Genomic DNA, 19087 nt, shown 5'->3' on the forward strand with positions numbered 1-19087 from the left:
CTTAATAGATTCGTCTCGCGAATTAGACTTCATCTGTGTAATTAGTTTTGTAATTAGACTATATTTAATACTCCTAATTAGTATCCAAACATTCGATGTGACAGGAACTAAACTTTATGCAGATCCTAAATATGAGTAAATTATTATCATAAAACCTGACCAACTCCTCCTACGGCAAGTCCACGCATATGAGAAGTATGGCTTGGGTGGGTTTTTTAATCTTTAGAAGCACTTTCACTCCGATGCCTTCAAAAGCAAGTCAAATTCTTACCTTCATCTTATTCGCGAAAAATCAAACATGTTCCACACTTCCACTTCGATTTAACCATGGAGTTAGATTTTTGTTTTTGTTGGCTTTTCCTATTTGCCACAAATGCATTTGAAGTCCTCCTATCCATTTTAGGGTTTCAAATGGATTACAATTCAAGAGAATTTTGAAAGACAACGGTGAGGTAATGTACATCACTCGATCAGATTCCTTACGGTAGAATCAATCTACTCATCAGGTTTTATAGAAAATTTGAGGCCATGAGGGGGCCATGGCCCCTGCAAGCCCCCCTACTAGCTCCGTCCCTGTCTCTCATAGACAAAGGCATCATATTGGAAAGTTGAGGATATCACAGCTCGTACTACTATCCACAGTACAATGCAAAACTAGCTCTAATAACACTGAAGCAAGAAACTGTAGCAAAGATAATCATAAAGAGTGAACGTAGCATGCACTCACATGCATTAGTTTGCACAAGATAGCTAATTCCATGGTCTTAATTCTAAGAAGATCTTCAAGAGGGAAGCACGCTACAGTCAACTGAGCCTACTAGCAAACACGCAAGAATAGATGTTTTCTCTCTGTTTTTTCCCCCTTTGACCTACAAATGACTATAACAAGTGTGTTACTAGTTACACCCATTTGCATCTCTGAAAAATGATCTATGTAGATAGACATTCAAAAAAGGCATGAAGTCAAAATTGATTCAAATGGACAACTAACATCCTTGACCTATGAACTGACCAGAGCAAGTGTTCTACTGAGTTACATCCATGTGCAGATCTGGAAAATGATCAATGAACATTAAATAATCAAAAGGACAACAGAATCAATATCATACTTGTCCTTAAGGTAAGCGTAATATTTCAATATGTTATGCCCATTGTCTCAATACATCTCCTTCGGAGTTTGGACATGCCAATGTCACCTAAATTTCACCAGGATGCAAGTCATACCGCTAACTTATAGGAGTTTGATTACCCATAACTGAATAATAAATTATCAGAGTACAATTCATTTCGCCACATTGTTGACCCCATTGCGAACATACCCTTAACAGTGATTGCCAACAGATGAAATTAGAACAGATTGCTTGATGCTGTTCAGATAGTGTTTGGTTCGTGCTAAGGTAATGTAAACGCAAAGGGAATCAAATTACAGTGTATTTAGAGGTGGAATAGGTGATTGCCCTCTTTGTTTGGTTGCACTCTGGTAACGTAATCAGATTACTGTGTGGGTGCTATATTTGATTACGGTGGGGGAGGAGGGGTAACAAGCTTGTATAGATATTATTTAGGTAAGGGATTCGATTACAGTGTCAATTGATTACAAACCACCGCAACCAAACATATGTAATGGGATTCGTTACCTTCAATAATCAGATTACGTTACATTTGAGCCAACCAAACACTACCTCAATTCAAGCTGATAACCCAATGGAAAGTCCATTACTCCATTTGGATCAAGTAGTCAGATAGCTGATACTGAATTTGCGCCCATTTGGATGACTGGATGAGCATCCAGATTCCAACCACAACTAGGACGAGAACACTCGACCAGGCTAATTTACAGTGCAGTCAGCGATCGGATAGGAAACCACAAGCGTCGGGCAACCGCATACCTCAACCGACGTGTTCGTGGATGTCGTCATCGTCATCCTCGGAAGACGAGGACGAGGAGTTGGAGGAGTAAGTGAATGGGTGTGGCACGAGCTCCGGAGGCCGGAGGACGAGGAAGGCGCGGCTGCTGCGGCGGGGTCGGAGTGAGGCGCGGGCTGGCCCGGGGAGGAAGGGGACGCAGAGGAAGGCTGCGACCCGCGCGAGGAGGTGGAGCGGCGCGCAGCAGATGAGCGCGAGGACGCGGTCGGGCGGTAAACAAGACTTTTTTTTTTGGAAATCAATCTGCACATTTTCAGTGCTAAAAGTTGCAGAAGAAAAATTACAGGTGACAAATGGAGAAAGGATAGGCAGATAACCAACACCATCATCTCTTGGCTGGCAAGAGCGCAGAACGGTGAAAGTGCACACAGGGTTTTGCATAAATGGATGATACAAGTACTCATAAATGGAACAGAAATGCAAGATCAAACGACATAACGCTATAACAGTTACTCAGCAGCTGAAGATTTCATAACAAGTTAATAAGGGTGGAACGCATAATTTGTTCCCATTAATTAGAGAGGGGAAACAGAACTACAGGCGACAGTCAATGCATAATTGCATCAACAAGTAAAATGTAACTTGATAGTAAGGAAAAAAAGTTTCATCCGCTGCATATTATTTCATGCATTTTGGTGTTTCGTAAAGAGAAAATGTGGCCTTGTGGGCACGTCTAGGCACCATTTTAAGGAATGGTTCTCTGGTAAAGCGGAAGGGCTCCCAGTGCTTCACGCTCAGCATTCTCCTTTTTCACCTGCAAGAAACGTAAGATATCAAACAAAGGCCACTAAAGGCATGCATTGCATATCTGCAGTTAACATTCTACTCCTGAGTTGCAACAAATATCGTATCGCGTTGCAATGTTATCTACGAAATGTTTGATTTAGACAATATTAACTGAAATCATGCATACGCTGTCCATGGATTTGAAAAGGCTATGACTTTCCAGCTTGCACCGAGCATTGATTTGCGAAAGTAAAACAGTAATAATGAAAAAAAGGCTAAAAAAAGGGTAACGATCATGAAAATGAGTGAGGCTGCTATTCATGCTGTCATGCACCCTATGAGAATAACAGTAAGATAAGGCACACACCAACAAAAAGAAAAGTCAGGATATCCTGGCTGTCATGATGGGATCAACTTTATATTGCAAATGACATGCTAACGCTTAACCTAAAGTGGCTTGAGTTAACACTTGATGCATGATAAGGATAAGGGGAAAGGCATCATGTAGACTAGCTCCCTTATGCCATAAAAAAGATATTGGTACACTGGCATTTAGGACAGGTGAAATGACAAAGGCATGCAGCAGAGAAGATACTTACCAGAGCCAACATGTCACTCAAATAGCCTCTGAATGGAGTCTGCACAGCCTGTGAAAAGAAAGTAAATGTCTCAGAATATGTGAGTTTGTAAGGTTATACTAAACAAAAACTCATGTAATTGCATGCATTACATGATGTGAAAAGAGTACCCAATAAGAAATTCACGCCCATAAAGAAGAAAAAATCAAGAACATCCAGCTGATAACGATATGATTTCACACATTGGAAATCAATATTTTAAATAAACTAAAAGCTTTTGCTACATCAATCTACAAATATCTGCGAGGCTGAAGAAAAGAAACAAAATTTAGATTTAGCATTCATCTAATAATTACTAAGTGGAACATCTTCAGGGAAAAATGTAGGGCAAGCATTAATATAAAGCAAGGACGAGAATTTGCAAACCAAAATGGTAAACTGAATAAACAGGCATATGAATGCTTAAAATGTTTTATGATACTCCCTCCTAGCTGTGATGCAAACTACACTTGGATATGGTATATACAAAGCATACATTCATAAGAATCCTGGAATCAATCGCAACATCAGGGTGAGGGCATATGCTATCCTAATCGCCACCATTCTCATTCCAATGCTCGCTGCAATTCCATCTCTCGTTAAAATTTAGTTGAAACGTCCACCCTATTCAGAATAGTTCACCTTCTAGTTTCACTGGTTTTGTACACAACTATATTCATGGAGCTGCAACGTAGATTAGCCTGATGGACAAAACAAAACTTCAGGCAAGTAGAATCATCCGGATCGCATGTACAATCCAAACACATTACCCTACACATTTTTCCCTAAACATGCAGTCGTCTACCACATTACACAGACAACGAGTCACCGCAGAAGCTTTAAGTTATGCAGCCTAGAACCTATCTCATGCAATCCCGCACGCCACATTCAGAACAACCACGACGCACATACGAATCAAGAGATCCGGATCAGGGCATGGGGGAAATGAACGGGCACGAACCTGGAGGTCCTCGGGGAGGTACTGGTGCTTCATGGAGAGGTCCATGGAGCGCTTGAGGCGCTGGATGCGGGCGTCGACGACCTCCCTAGGCAGCCTCCCGAGCGCCTCCTTGATGTCCAGGTCGAAGTACGGGTCGTACAGGTCGTCGTACCTCAGCCCTTTTGGATCGAATCACCGGATCACACACACGAAGCAGAACCAAAACGCACCACCATTCAGATCAGGGGAACAAGAAGAAAAGAACGAAATCGCGAAGGGAGCCGGGGGGGGGCGCATCGAGGTCAGATCGGATCCGGGATTACCGTATTTCCTGAGGCGCGAGGAGACGGCGTGCATGTGGAGGCGCGCGAGCGGGTTGCGGCGCGGGTTCACCAGCCAATTCGAAAGCGCGGATATCATCGACGACATGGTGGCGGCTGCGCGGCGGCGGGATGCGCTTCTTCTTCGCCTCCTCGCTTTTGTGGGAGAGGAGGCGGTGACGGAGCGCGTGTGGGTGTGGACGCGGTCTCGGGCCGGGGGCGTAAGGAAGATTGAGAAAATGGGCTGGACCAATTCCGATCTAGTTGTCTAATTTCCACATTCTTTTCCTTCTAGTTTTGAGAGCCGGCCCAGTTTCTCTAGCTGCTGAGGGGAAGGAGGAAACAAACAGAGGAAAAGACAATCTTGCAAAAACTTACAATGCTGAAATTTAATCAAATATTAATTAATCTGATCCTCCTTATGAGTCTTCTTAATACTTTAATTGTAACGATTCATCTTTTAAGTATACGAAATTATCTTTTCGTAACTAACAGATATGTATGCTAACTACATCTTCAAGCAAATGTAAAATGTTCCGAAGCTACGAGAAGTTACCAACCCAAACCGTGTGAAATGGGATTGTTGACACTTTTTTCGTCAACACACGAATGCGATAACTCGCGCGTACACCAGAAGATCACCTTGCTGAAGTCTCTGCACTGGCCGGTCAGACCGGTCAGGCAGGCCGGTCAGACTAGTCCACACAGGGACGTCGCAAAAACCTAGAAGCACCACCTCGGGAAGGACCCTGCCGGAGGTGGCGAGCGTAGGGTTGTTCTGAGATCGGTCAGGCCACTCAGAACGCCCTCAAACGTCGTCGAGACGAAGGAGGAAAGCAAGGGGTTGGAAAAACTAGGGTTTGAGATAAAAAGGGTAAAAAGATTTGTTTGTCGATTGGGTGTTAGCCCTCAATCGGCTAGGACCCTCTATATTTATAAGGTGGGAGATCTTTTTCCGCAAGGAAATCCCATTTCAACTCCAATTCGATCAGGACTTCTGATTTTGCCTCGGACTCGAGCTAACCGGTCTCACCGGTCGGGGCAACCGGTCAGACCGGTTGGCTTATGCCAGACCAGCTACAGCGACCAGACCGCTCAGACCGCTCAGAGAGACCGGTCTGACCGGCTGGTTTAGCCTAGTCGGCATTGCTGCCACTTTTGGACATCAACACATACCCCATATTTCTTGGTAAAGCTTGCGTACCAAGAAATAATTCTAAAGGCGATGAATCTCACCGACCATTTGTTTTAAGGGCGATATCTCAAAACACCAGCCATATTGCTTTTAAGCGTCCTGCCAAACACTTGGATGATACTTCTTCAAGTATCTTCCGTTCAGAGCTCTAGCTAGCTGAAATCCACTTAAAGTCTCCACCATATAGGAATTACCACGGAGCACACTTGTAATCTTGTATGGTCCTTCCCAACTCGGAGACCACTTTTCAAATTCATTGCTCTTGGCTCCTATAGGTAGAATTGTTTTTCAATCCAGATCTCCTACCTGGAACGCCTTGGCCTTAACCTTCTTGTTGTATGCTTTAGCCACTCGAATTTTATCTCTTTCAATTTTAACCAAAGCCTCCAATCGCTTGTCGGTCACTTCATCAATGTTATCCATCATCAAAGCATAATAGGTATCGAAATCAAGATCATTTTGCTTAGCCAACCTATATGCACCCAGATTCACCTCGCCGGGCAAAACGGCTTCTTGACCATAGACAAGCTAAAAAGGAGTAACTTTAGTTGCGCCATGTCTAGAAACATGATGAGCCCATAAAGTTTCAGAGAATACCTCGTGCCATTTCTTAGGATTGTCTTCTATCTTTTTCTTAATGAGCTTTATCAAGATCTTGTTGCTAGACTCAGCTTGACCATTGGCTTGGGCATAATAAAAAGATGAATTGAGTAATTTAATACCATAAGATTCCACAAACTCACGTACCTCTTTAGATATGAATGAAGTCCCCTGATCCGTAGTCAAAGTCTACGGAATACCAAATCTGTGTATAATATGCTCTCTGATAAACTCAATCACCTCTCGATGTGTCATATTTTAAGGGGAATTGCTTCAGTCCACTTGGTAAAATAATCAGTAGCCACAATCACAAAACAATATCCCTGAGATATTGATGAAGAAGGATGAATCTTACCAACAAAATCCAATCTTCATCCTCTAAACGGCCATGGCTTTATAATTGAATGCATCGATGAAACAGTTACCAACTGAACATCCCAAAATTTCTGACATCCTTCGCAACCTTTGTAGTAACGAAAACAATCAGCTATCATATTAGGCCAATAAAAGCAAGCTCGCTTAAGGAACCACTTCATCACACGAGCCGATTGATGCGTACCACAAACAACCTCTGCCATAGCTAATCTAGCCTGATCAGAATCTAAGCACTTTAGAAGTAATCCATCAACTATATGACGATACAACTCACCTTTTATCAAAGTGAACTTGATCGCCCACCGTCGGACTTTTCTATCAATTGAACACTTAGGATCCCGCAAATAATTAATCAGAGGTGCCCTCCAGTCATCCACTTCGTCTTTAGCGAATTTTGAACGATCCATAACCGAAGTGGGATTTTCTCTAGACAGACCGGTCAGACTGGTTGGCTGGGCAGTCAGACCGGTTGGGCCGGTCAGACCGGTGTCGGAGGCTGCTCGGACTGGTTCCTCCAGGACATAACACTCGGCCTCGCAAAGCGTCGGCTTTCTCTCATGAAAGTTCCTTTTCTGGATGTTATAGCCAGATGCTTGTTGTGCCAGAGCATTAGCCCTCGGATTCTCTTCCTTGGTACATGATAAATAGCGAATTCATCCATACAAAATATGATGTCTAGATATTTATCAAGATAAGCATTTAGAAACCCATCCAAACATTGGCATACCTTGGATACTTGTTGTACCACCAGTAGGGAGTCTCCATAAGCTTCAACATGTTTTACCCCCATTTCTTGTAAAATCTCCAACTGAATAACAAAGCTTCATATTCAGTTTGGTTATTAGTACACTTGTGATCCAATCGGATAAAAAACTCAAAAATAGTCCCGTTGGGTGAAATAAGCACCACACCAACACCGCAGCCACTTTTGCAAACCAAACCATTAAAGTGCAACTTCCAAGGGGTAAAAGTGGTATAACTGACATCCAAATCAAGTTGCTCATTAATTCTATGCTCAACAATAAAATCGGCTACAACTTGTCCTTTCATTGATTTCAACGGTTCACAAACCAGGTCATATTCAATGAGAGCATAAGCCCATTACCGATTCTACCGCTCAAAATAGGTTTTTGCAACATGTATTTAATTATGTCGGTTTGACAAGCTACTATGCAAGTATTAGATAATAAATAATGCCGCAACTTAGTACAAGCATGATATAATGATGAACATAATTTTTCGATAAAAGTGTACCTTCTCTCGGCATCTAATAGCCTTCTACTCACATAGGTAACAACATGATCCTTCCCTTCAGTTTCTTGAGGCAAAACAACCCCAATGAGGACACCCTCTTCAGCAGCTATATATAATTTAAAAGGAATACCATGCTTTGGAACCTGAAAAACAGGCGGTGAAGATAAATAATTCTTAATTTCCTCAAATGCTTCTTGCTATTTTGCCCCCTAGTAAAATCAGCTTCATTCTTCAACCGAAGTAAAGCAGTAAACGTGTTCACCTTCCCGAACAAATTGCAAATAAATCTCCTCAAATAATTCACCTTGCCCAAGAACTTCTGCAGCTCTTTTTCTAGGTCGGAGCTTGTAGTTTTATGATAGACTCAATCTTTTTAGGATCAATCTCAACACCTTTCTCATGCACTACAAAGCTCAAGAACTTCCCAGACGATACACCAAAAGCACATTTGAGCGGATTCATCTTTAGACCATACACGCATCTTTTCAAATGCAAGCCTCAAATCAGCCAAATGGGACTCAGGCCCAGCCGATTTCACCACAATGTCGTCGATATATACTTCCAGCACTACTCCAAGCAAATCATGATAAATTAAATTCATAGCCCTTTGATAAGTAGCACTAGCATTCTTCAAACCAAATGTCATAACGATTCACTCAAACAAACCGACAAACCCTGGACACACAAAGGCCGTTTTGGATATATTCTCTTCAGCCATAAAGATTTGATTGTATCCAGCGTTGCCATCAAGAAAACTAATCATCTTATGACCAGATGCAGCATTAATAAGTACATCAGATATAGGCATAGGATATTCATCTTTAGGCAAAGCTCTATTAAGATCTCTAAAATCAATGCATACTCGGAGCTTGCCCGTACCTTTCTTCTCAACAGGTACCAATCAGCATATAGACAAGGCCTAATAAACTTAACATCAAGCAACCGATTGATTTCTTCTTTCACTCGATCATAAATAATAGGATTAAAATGCCTAGCAGGTTGTTTATGAGGCCTAAAACCAGGTTTGATAGGCAGCTGATGCTCAACTAGCTCGCGGCTTAAACCAGACATCTCAGTATAATTCCATGCAAAACAGTCGACATACTCTTTGAACAACTTTACTAAATTGGTCTTAAAAGTAGGCTCAAGATTTTCATTTACAAATGTCGGCCTTGGTATAGTACCATCACCAATATCCACCTTCTCTAAACGATCAGCCGACGTAAATCCTTGTCATAATTTACTCATGTCATCAAGGTCCTCAATGGCCTCACACATATCATTCTTTTGTACCCGATAGTGTTCTAGCCTCTACTGCAGCCATTCTAGATTTACATCCATTACATTATGCACGATAGGCTAGCCGATCATCAATCGGCTTTAATACAACAACGACAAAACCGTCCTTTGTGCAACTCATGTACTCACAATCTGAAAGGTCTATGCTAGATAAGCACTTAACATTATCATGAGCACTCATGGTAGAACTATCGGCTACAGCAACACAAGCCGACGTATCACCACACAACCTCCACTTCATCACCGACCCATTGGATCAAGCATTGATGCAGCGTAGAAGGAACACATTGATTCGCATGAATCCAATCACGACCCAAAATTAAACTGAAGTTACCTTGGGTCTCAGTGACGAAGAAAGCAGTAGTCAACATCTTGCTCCCAACGGTGAGCTCCATAGAGACAACACCTTTAGCTCCCATAGGCTCGCCTACTCCCACACCGCTGACAGTCATGTTGGTCTTGATCAGCTCCTCATCCGAACCTCCCAATTTCTTGAACAAAGAATAGGGCATTAAATTGACAATTGCCCCTCCATCGACCAACATCCGCGAAATTGGCTTCCCATTGATATGTCATCGCATGTATAGCGCTTTCAGATGATTTTGGCCTTAGGCTTCTGGAATACAGCATCTTTAAGCCCAAAGTCAAGGTGAGCCAAATCCTTCTCTGAGAGTACATAGCCATCCATCAACATATGAATCACATTTATATCCAAGGTCATACTCTCCAGTGAAGTATTGTAATCAATAAGTTGTTCATCATCCTCTGTCTCATGGACTGATGCCAACTCATTATCGCAAACCATAGGGATGGGAAGAACGAAATCGAGCGGCGTCTCTGACTCGACTAGTCTGACCGATTCCCCAACCGGTCTGACCAGTTTAGGCGCTAGCTCAGACGACTCGACTGGTCTGACCGGTTCCTCAACCGGTCTGACCGGTGGAGCTGGGGCGTCGGCCTTTGCTCTCCACTCCTTCTTCTGAGGTGCTGCGGGTCTGTATTTGTTGAACTCCTCATCCCTCTGTTTCTCTAGCTCCTGCTCCCTCCTCTCTTGCAGCCTTAGCCTCTGCAATTTCCTCCTTTGTGTGCGAGTCAACCTAGGAGGGCACCACCTTGGTAGGAAGTACTTGGAGCTTGACCCACTGCTGTTACCTTCATGATCATTGGCAACGGGTACTTTCTGAACAGGGGACACAACCAGATTGCTGATGCCAATCAGTCCTTCCGCATTAGTTTCGACAGGAATTTTCATAGACCCAATCTGGATAGTAGCTTCCTCTCTGTTCTTCCCTAAGTCTATTTCCATTTTTAGAATCTCCTCCTCCCTCTGTTTAGGACGATACACTTGCTTTGAAGGAAAGACTTGGTGCATCTGGACAGACCGGTCTGACCAGTCAGGGTGGACCGGTCGGGCCTGATGACCCTGGCCAGATGAACGGGGCGTCCATCGGCCTTCCACAGGGCGCAAGATTTTGTCCAAAGCCAACTTTCTAGAGCCTCCCCGTCCAGGATGGAAAGACGGCTGCTGCACGGATTGATAGGGCACCCACATCACCCCATTGTCATTCCACACCGGGCGTGGAGGGCTTGATGCCGGAGGATCCCAAGATGTGGAGGGGTACTTCCTTAATTTCATCTAGTCACCTCTCTATCTAATGACCGCTCTTGGTGGCGAACCTCGTCTCTCTTGATGAGTAGGCGACCTCATTCTCTTTTTTTACCGGCCGATCACTTGTAACGGCCTTCTCTTTGGTATACTTGTCTAGAAGCATATCAAAGGTAACTTTCTCCCTGGGGCTGCTCCCCTAATCTTTTGTTGTACTGAGCTTCCAGGTCCCAATCTCCGGGCGCTTGGGTTTTATCATTCGGGGGCGCATCTATGTCAGACCAGTCTGATCGGTCTCCTGCACCGGTCTGACCGGTCCAGCCTGATCAGCAGGCTCGAGTGGCTTTTGACCAGATGTCACGTGCGATGTTTGTCCCCCATGTCCAGAGGCTTTTACAGTGATTTTGAATGACTCTTTGCCATCTGGAGTTCTCTCGTACACCACTTCCCTTGTCAACTCCTTGCCTCTCAAATCGGGCTTCTCTTTCCCGGTCACCACGTTTTTACCCTTAGTAGCTTCGGCTTGATGTGGCCGAACCAACACCTTGTGTTGCTGAATATCCATGGTGTTAACAGGGAATGGAGTTTTATCCACTTGCATCTCATGAAACGTTAACCGGCCTTCATTTATAGCCGATTGAACCTGTCGACGAAACACATTGCAATCATTAGTAGCATGAGAAAAAGAATTATGAAACTTGCAATATGTTTTTCTTTTAAGCTCTTCAAGTGGAGACATAGTGTGAGATCTTTTCAGATGTCCAAGTTTAAGCAATTAATCAAAGATACGATCACACTTGGAAACATCGAAAGTAAATTTTACTTCTTCTTGCCGAATCTTTTGGGCCGGCTTAAGAAATGCACAAGAGTAAGACTTAGCTTTGGAAGGCCACACAAATTCAGTAATATAAACTTCATTGTCATCGTCGTTCGAACTATCGGAATCATATTCAATAGCATGCATATTAGAGCGACGAGACTTAAAGTTATCTTTTTCTTTAGCAATTCTAAACTCCATTGTCGAAGCCTTCATGAGTAATTGTGCGATAGTATGAAGCTCAAAACCTTCTAGTCAATCCCTAATGGAGGATTTCAAACCCTTAAGTGCGAGATCGGCTAAATTACTATCAGAAAGCGACAAATTAAAGCACCGGTTTTTAGTTTCTTTGAACCGTCTTATGTAATCAAAGAAAGATTCTTCCTTGCCTTGCCTAACTGATGTTAAATCCGTCAACTTCAATTGGAAGTTCCCAGTATAAAAATGATCATGAAACTTTTGCTCTAATTGTTCCCACGAATCAATAGAGCGGAGAGCTAAAAAAGAGTACCAAGTGAAAGCGGTTCCGGTTAATGACAACGAAAACAAGCAAACTCGCAAATCATTATAATAACCCGCTTCGCCTAGTTGAGCCAGATACTGACTAATGTGCTCCCAAGTAGTTCGGTTATCTTCGCCACTGAATTTAATAAAATCGGGCATGCGCCAACCGACAGGGTAGGGGACATAGTCAAAATCGGCTTGATACGGCTTTTGATACAGTTTTGAACTCCCAGTATCTATGCCGAATTTACTTTGCATCAAAGCCAACATCTCCTCCCTAAATCTTCTAATTTCGCGAAGGGAGTGTAACTCTAAGTGCTATGGGGCTGATGTATTCACGGTGCTCGCGTGGGGTGGGTTACCGTTCTAAATGCGATGCAAATCAGAAAACACGTCATTGGAAATCCCCTTAGATGCAACGGTGTTGTTGGGGATCGGAGGTGACGTGTACGCTATTGTGTTTATTGAGGGTAGGTTAATCCCAACCTCACCAACACGGTCAGAGGCAGCCGAGCTGGGCATAGCAGCAAGTGGTACAGGCGCTTCGGGGACAATGGTCAATTGGCCGGCCTGGAAGGCCCGACCGGTCTGACCGCCCCCCTGGACTGGTCTGACCGCTTCAACCGCATTCGGCTTTGGCGGTTGGACCCGGGGCGGCGTTTGTCCCGCGTAGAAGTTCAACGGCATTGCCATATGTAGGGTTTTTAGGAACAACCCCTGCATTTGCCGATGAAGCCATGGGTACAGCCCCACCCGAATCAACTTGCGAAGAATCATTTTTATTATACGAAACAGATTCACTTCCTACAAGTTGATCTAATCGTGCCATTAGTGTAGCAGTAATCCTATTCTGATCAGAAAGGTTCTTATGGAGTTCATCATTAAAGGTGGCTTGATCGAAGGGGAGGTTACTTACATTGCGTATTTCCTTGACCTGCTGTCCTTCATCTTGATCGCAGGCAACTCGAAGTCCTACATTCTCATCATCTTGCCCTTGCGATCTTTCTTGACGCCCATGAGATATTGCATCTTGACATATTCCTAGAGCGTCGCAAGATTCCATTGCTCCTTCTCGCCAAGATCCTCGACGGAGGCCGTGATGATGTTGTTCTTGTCGATGTCCGTATTAGATCCCATCTTACTAGGGTTTTCCTTAACGGTTATAGAAACCAGATCTTTTGTCCCCAGCGGAGTCGCCAAAATGTGTTGACGCTTTTTTCAGTCAACACACAAATGCACTAGCTCGCACGTACACCAAAAGATCACCTCGCCGAAGTCTCTGCACCTGGCCGGTCAAACCGATCCACGCAGGGACGTCGCGAAAACCTAGAAACACCACCTCGGGAGGGACCCCGTCGGAGGTGGTGAGCCTAGGGTTGTTCTGAGATCAGTCAGGTCACTCAGAACGCCCTCAAACGCCGTCGAGATGAAGGAGGAAAGCAAGGGGTTGGAAAAGCTAGGGTTTGAGATAAAAGGGTAAAAAGATTTGTTTGTCTTGGGTGTTAGCCCTCAATCGGCCAGGGCCCTCTATATTTATAGGGTGGGAGGCCTTTTCCCGCAAGGAAATCCCGTTTCAACTACAATTCGACCAGAACTCCTGATTTTGCCTCGGACTCAGGCTGACCGGTCTGACCGGTCGGGGCAACCGGTCAAACCCGTTGGCTTATGCCAGACTGGCTACAGCGACCAGACCGGTCAGATCGCTCAGAGAGACCGGTCTAACCGGCTGGTTCAGCCTGGTTAGCATTGCTGCCACTTTTGGGCATCAACAATGATCAATTCAATGTTTTATGATCAGAATTCAGAGATGATATACATAAAATTGGATAAACCTGACTTTGAAATTTGAAAGGAGGGATAATCATTACAATGAAGCATACATCTAAACCCTCATTCTTAACTCAGTGTGCTTTGAAAGTTAAAGGAATTTTGGTTAAATCTTTAGCATCGAATACTCTGAATTCTATTGAAAGTGGTAATCTGCTTCCAACAAATTAGTCAAGAGATTACACTCTGCTTAACCACAAAAAAGTCTATCATTAGTCAACGTAGGATTCTGGAAAACCGCAAAATGGAACAATAATGCCCCCGCTTAACATGCAAGCGGGGAATGCACATGCTTTATATTATAGAGATTTTCTTTTTCCTTTTTCTGTGTTGAGGGGAAAATATCTTATCACCTCTGTCACTATTCCAAACACCACATAGTTAACTTTTCCAAAGTTAGTTTTCTCTTTATTAGCACTGTAGTCAAGTATAATCCTGACAGGCAAAGAAAATCACTCTGATAAAGTTGCAATCAGCAGGCAATAACTACCATCAGTTGATTGCAGACAATAACTACCATCAGTTGTGAGATTCTTCTCAAAGGTCAGCATCCATGGAGGCCGTGTATTTGTCTGCACTTACCAGAAACACGACATTGTATTAAACTCCAAAGATTAGGCAACTAACCAAGTTGCACCATGCCATAAACAATAAATTGGTGTAATGAATGGACAGGCACTAGTACAACACAGTAGTGACACTCTGTTTGTTAAACCAAAGCATTCGGTTGGCCTAATGAGACACCCAAAACTTTCTGTGTGGAAAGGTCTCAGCGGTGCCTACATTAATTTGTGCAGGAAGGCTCTGCTTGAATTTTAAAGAGTAAAATGATCAAACTTCCCCTGGCCCAGGATCAAACCCTGGCCTGGCCACCATTATGAAAAAGGAAAAAAAAGAATTTGCTCTGGTGGAACCAATGATAGAAAGAGGGCAACAAAGAATGAAAAAAAATCACCACACGAGTCAGGACAAGGATTTAGTGATGAATTTAACTTTGATTCAGATGGTGCAACAGGAAAGCAAATTTGCAACCCAATTTCAAAACCAGAAACTTCATAAGTTCCATTCGAGAGTTTTTATGCTGTTGGCCATATATGAGGATTCTCCTCAATGATATCCATATAAAACACTTCAATGGACATCAGTGTTCACCTAGAAGACTGTTAATCCATGGCTTTCTTGGTTTAATATTGCTCACCTATTTTCAGAAGTCCATGACTTGCTTGGCAGTTTCAATAAATTCCTGTATAGAGGTAGTGATGACATTTGACAATCTTATGCTGAAAGGGAAAGGCCAACAGAAATACAAAAATTAGGAAATTCTGAACAGCACAAATGATGATATATAAAGTACTGTTCCTATCAGTGAAGAAAAAAAATGATGGCTGAGAGGTTCAATTTTTTGTTGCCGACTCAATATATGTAGTGCCTCATTTATTTTTCTTTATTTTTCAACATCCGAGCTGAAGTGGTCCATCAATTGGAAAAGCTGTTAAGTTTCCTTGTCCATTCCCAGTGTCAATACGGTCTCTATGAAAAGCACTAGAGCTGCACGCAACTTATTGGGTGGGCAAACACAAGATATGCTTAGAACCAGAAGAAAATGCTGGAAAAAATCCAAAATTGCACAAAGGAAGTAAAGAACAATATAATTGGAAGCTGTATAAACCAAAATCGACCATTCAGCATTCAGTGATTAAGTTGTATTATCTGAACTTCAGGAGACTCATCAGAATGATCAGACTTCTACAAAAGATAAGCATGTTCAGGTGCCCACGATAAGCACAAAAGAGGGAGTTACCAACAAACCTTGATGTTTACGTATGCACATGTCTTGATTCCTTAAAACTCCACTTCAAACTTTTCCACAGGTTCAAGGTTATATCTAGATGTACTTTATAATTTTGTTACTACCTCCGGTCACATATATTTGACGTTCAGACCAAAACAGCCTTTGTAAATTGAACTAGCGCATCTGGTCGAAACGTCAAATATATCCGACCGGAGGGAATATTCAGTAATAATTGTAACAGATGACAAACGGGAGAACAACAAGAAGCAACTCAACATTTGGCAAGTCAAAGTTAACGGTATCGGAGCTGAAAAATAACTCAAAGTTACACAAAAGTAAGTCACGTAGAATCTCTTTGACTAGTTGATTTATCTCAACTTCAGGATACACACCAGGATGATCAGAGCCCTACAAAAGATAGGCACAATCAGGTCATCAGGTGCCCACAGATAGGCACAAAAAGGAAGTTATCAGTGTTACATGCTTAATGCCCACGTATTCACATGTTTTAATTCCTTAAAACTCCTAACTTTTCCACAGAATCAATATTATATTGAGATGTACTCTAAAGTTTTGTCATTCAGCAAGAATTGTGAGTGCTCAAGACAATACAAAAGGAGAAACAACAGACAACTCAAATTTGTTGGACATTACTATCATTGACAAATAAACTGTACTGGAGCTTTGATATGCTTTACATCATGGCAACATTCTCTTCTTTGAGCATTGCCACATTTGAACTATTTGATCATCAGAATTATCCTCACTTAAGGCACAAGAAGGGAGAGAACAAAGTGCCAAAGTCACTGGGATATCACATAATCTTGCCAACCATTCAAACAAAGTGTTTATAAAAGATGGCAAAACAAAATCAAATGAAAGAACATATATTGGAGAGCCTCCATAGCATTCTGATGAACAGACACTTAACAAAACATCTTTTGTTAGCACTAAAGAAAAGGAGGCAGGTGCAGAAGCAAATTGTGATCCTGCAAAAAAAACTATTCAAGCTTCCATGCATGCAGGATCAGCGAGAAACCAAGACCTTGCAACTGGGACTCCCTAAAAATCTGCGAGTACGACCATGGCAGTGACTTCTCAGGTGCCTGGCATGTCTGAAACATGAACACTGCATTGCTCGCTGTTGATCCAAAGAGCCAGCTGTGGACATCCCAGAACACTTCCACAGGCAAGCCATCAATGAGGATTGTCTGATTTCCCCTAAACTTCCACGCCAGGTGCTTCACCTGCATCACGGGTTTCTTATCAACCCTTATTTCGAGACATGGATCCTTTAGACCGATGGTATCACACTCGATGACAATGTCATGGAACTGGCCATTGTCACAGAATTGCGCCTTAGCAGAGTAGATCTTCTTGCCATATATGTGCTCCCTTCTTGCCACGAACGCGGCATTCAGCATCGACCGATTGGCTCCAGTCTTCCTGTAAGCATCCTTCTTCATGTCACCAAGCAAGAGCACGAGCTCAAGGTCGAACACGACTGCAACATAGAACCCCTCCACTGGTTCTGGTCCGGCACCAAACTTGGCGCTCGACAGGTCCCAGAAGATCTCGATCTTGCCGTCCTCGACGTCGAGGCACTTGGACCCCTTCTTCTTGGAGAAGAGCCACGGCTTGATGTCCGCCTTGCACAGGCAGTGTCCCGACAGGTCGTCGACGCCGATGCTGAGACCTTGCCCCATGAGGCTCTTGCTCCACGTGACCGAGATCACGCAGGGCCGGCCCGAGAACTGCGTCTGGTAGAGGCAGGTCACCAGGTTCTGCGCCGCGCCCTTGCCGGCGCTGGACGACGACGACGACGCGTCCGCGATCTGGACGCCGCTCTCGCCGAAGCAGGACGGGAAGTCCCTCATGGCTCGCTTCCTTGGGCCTTTCGGCGAACACCTGGCGAGCAGGAGCCCGCTTGGATCACAGCGCAGAGCTCCGCTCCTTTGCTCTTCTCACCGCAGCAATCCACACCACCCGGCGAGCCCGCCTCACAATGCCGGCGAAGAGATGACCAACTGCGCCAGATCGGTCACGCAGATACGGAGGTCGTCGTCGAAGATTGCTCGATCCGGCAATGCCGCCACCGCCGGCCGCAAGATCCCACCCTTTACTACAAAAGGCAGCACCGACAACCGCCCAGAAAGCAAGGGGCAGCAGAACGATTGGTTGCAGCGCAAGATTTCCTCACGACGCCGCCCCTTTCCACCGCAACCCAGCCCCGCGATGCGGCAACCGGCCACAGTCGCCGCGAAACCGCAGCGACGGAGCGATCTTCCGCCTAGATTTCTTCAGAAGATGGCTCGAGCTTCCGCCTTTATACCACAGCAGTGGCACCAAGAACGGAACGCGAAACGGAAGCTTTTCCCCAGACGAGGCGAACGCTTCAGCTTCAAGCCAGAAGAACCGAGCAACCACCAGAAGATGAAGAGGAAGAGGAGGATGTGTGCACATCCATGGAGAGGGGATTGAGAGGAGCAAGTGGGGAGAACACTAGCAACCACTCCAACCAGTGTACAGACTAGAGATGAGGGAAGCAAGCAGCCGCAGCAGCAAGGAACTCGCAAGAAGTAGTGGGAGGGGAGGGGTGGAGGTGGTTTGGGAGGAAGGAGACAAAAGGTTAGTGAAAGGAGGGATACAGTACAGCCATACAAAGATACAGCACACACTGGCAGCCAACTCACTCACTCCATGGGGGAGGAGGAAGAGCTGCAGCCGCTGGCTCCTCCTCTCTTTCCGTGACCGCTGCCATTGCCCAGTGACACTGTTACCACTAGGCGGCACTAGCTACCAGTACCTTTTAATGCTAGGAGAGGGACTGGCTAGTGTGATCTTGTACTGCAGATCGAAGATGGTCAGACAATCAGGAAAAGAAATCAGGGCCTGTTTTCTTCCACCCATCTAAAATTTAGATGCTAAAATTTAGCAACTTTGAGCTGCTAAATTGGAAAACAGTCTTGCTAAACTTGCTAAAGTTGAGTTGCTAAAGTTTAGATCTTTAGCAAGTTTTGGGTTGCTAAAACTTGCTAAAAGGTGGGCTGGACACCTTCTACCCCTCATTATTGTCTGGCAGTCCCGCACTCCCGCACGCATACCCCTCCCGCACTCTGCATCCACCCGCACTCCCGCACGCCCGCCTCCTCTTCTCTTCGCATCCGCCCCCTTCCTGCCCCGCATCGAGCGCCGCCGCCGCAACCGCATCCACCCCCGCCGCCGCCACGCATCCGGCGCCTCCGCCACGCATCGACCGCCGCCGGCTCCTGGGGTCGAGCCCCACCGC

At 44.5% G+C, this 19087-nt stretch overlaps 2 protein-coding genes across 2 annotated transcripts; both read right to left on the reverse strand.

The window, feature by feature from the left end:
- Positions 1 to 2344: 2344 nt before the first annotated feature.
- LOC101773893 (cytochrome b-c1 complex subunit 7) lies at positions 2345 to 4739 on the reverse strand. The gene is made up of 4 exons (XM_004981301.3): positions 4533 to 4739; positions 4231 to 4388; positions 3252 to 3299; positions 2345 to 2680 (listed from the first exon to the last, which is right to left on the reverse strand). Exons 1-4 carry the CDS (start codon positions 4636 to 4638, stop codon positions 2612 to 2614), a joined length of 381 nt encoding a protein of 126 aa, XP_004981358.1. The 5' UTR covers positions 4639 to 4739; the 3' UTR covers positions 2345 to 2611.
- Positions 4740 to 16610: 11871 nt separating this feature from the next.
- Positions 16611 to 18588, reverse strand: LOC101774579. The gene has a single exon (XM_004981302.4). It carries the CDS (start codon positions 17673 to 17675, stop codon positions 16800 to 16802), a length of 876 nt encoding a protein of 291 aa, XP_004981359.1. The 5' UTR covers positions 17676 to 18588; the 3' UTR covers positions 16611 to 16799.
- Positions 18589 to 19087: the final 499 nt, after the last annotated feature.

This window comes from Setaria italica, chromosome IX (genome assembly GCF_000263155.2).
Source record: "Setaria italica strain Yugu1 chromosome IX, Setaria_italica_v2.0, whole genome shotgun sequence".
Taxonomy (NCBI): Eukaryota; Viridiplantae; Streptophyta; class Magnoliopsida; order Poales; family Poaceae; genus Setaria; species Setaria italica.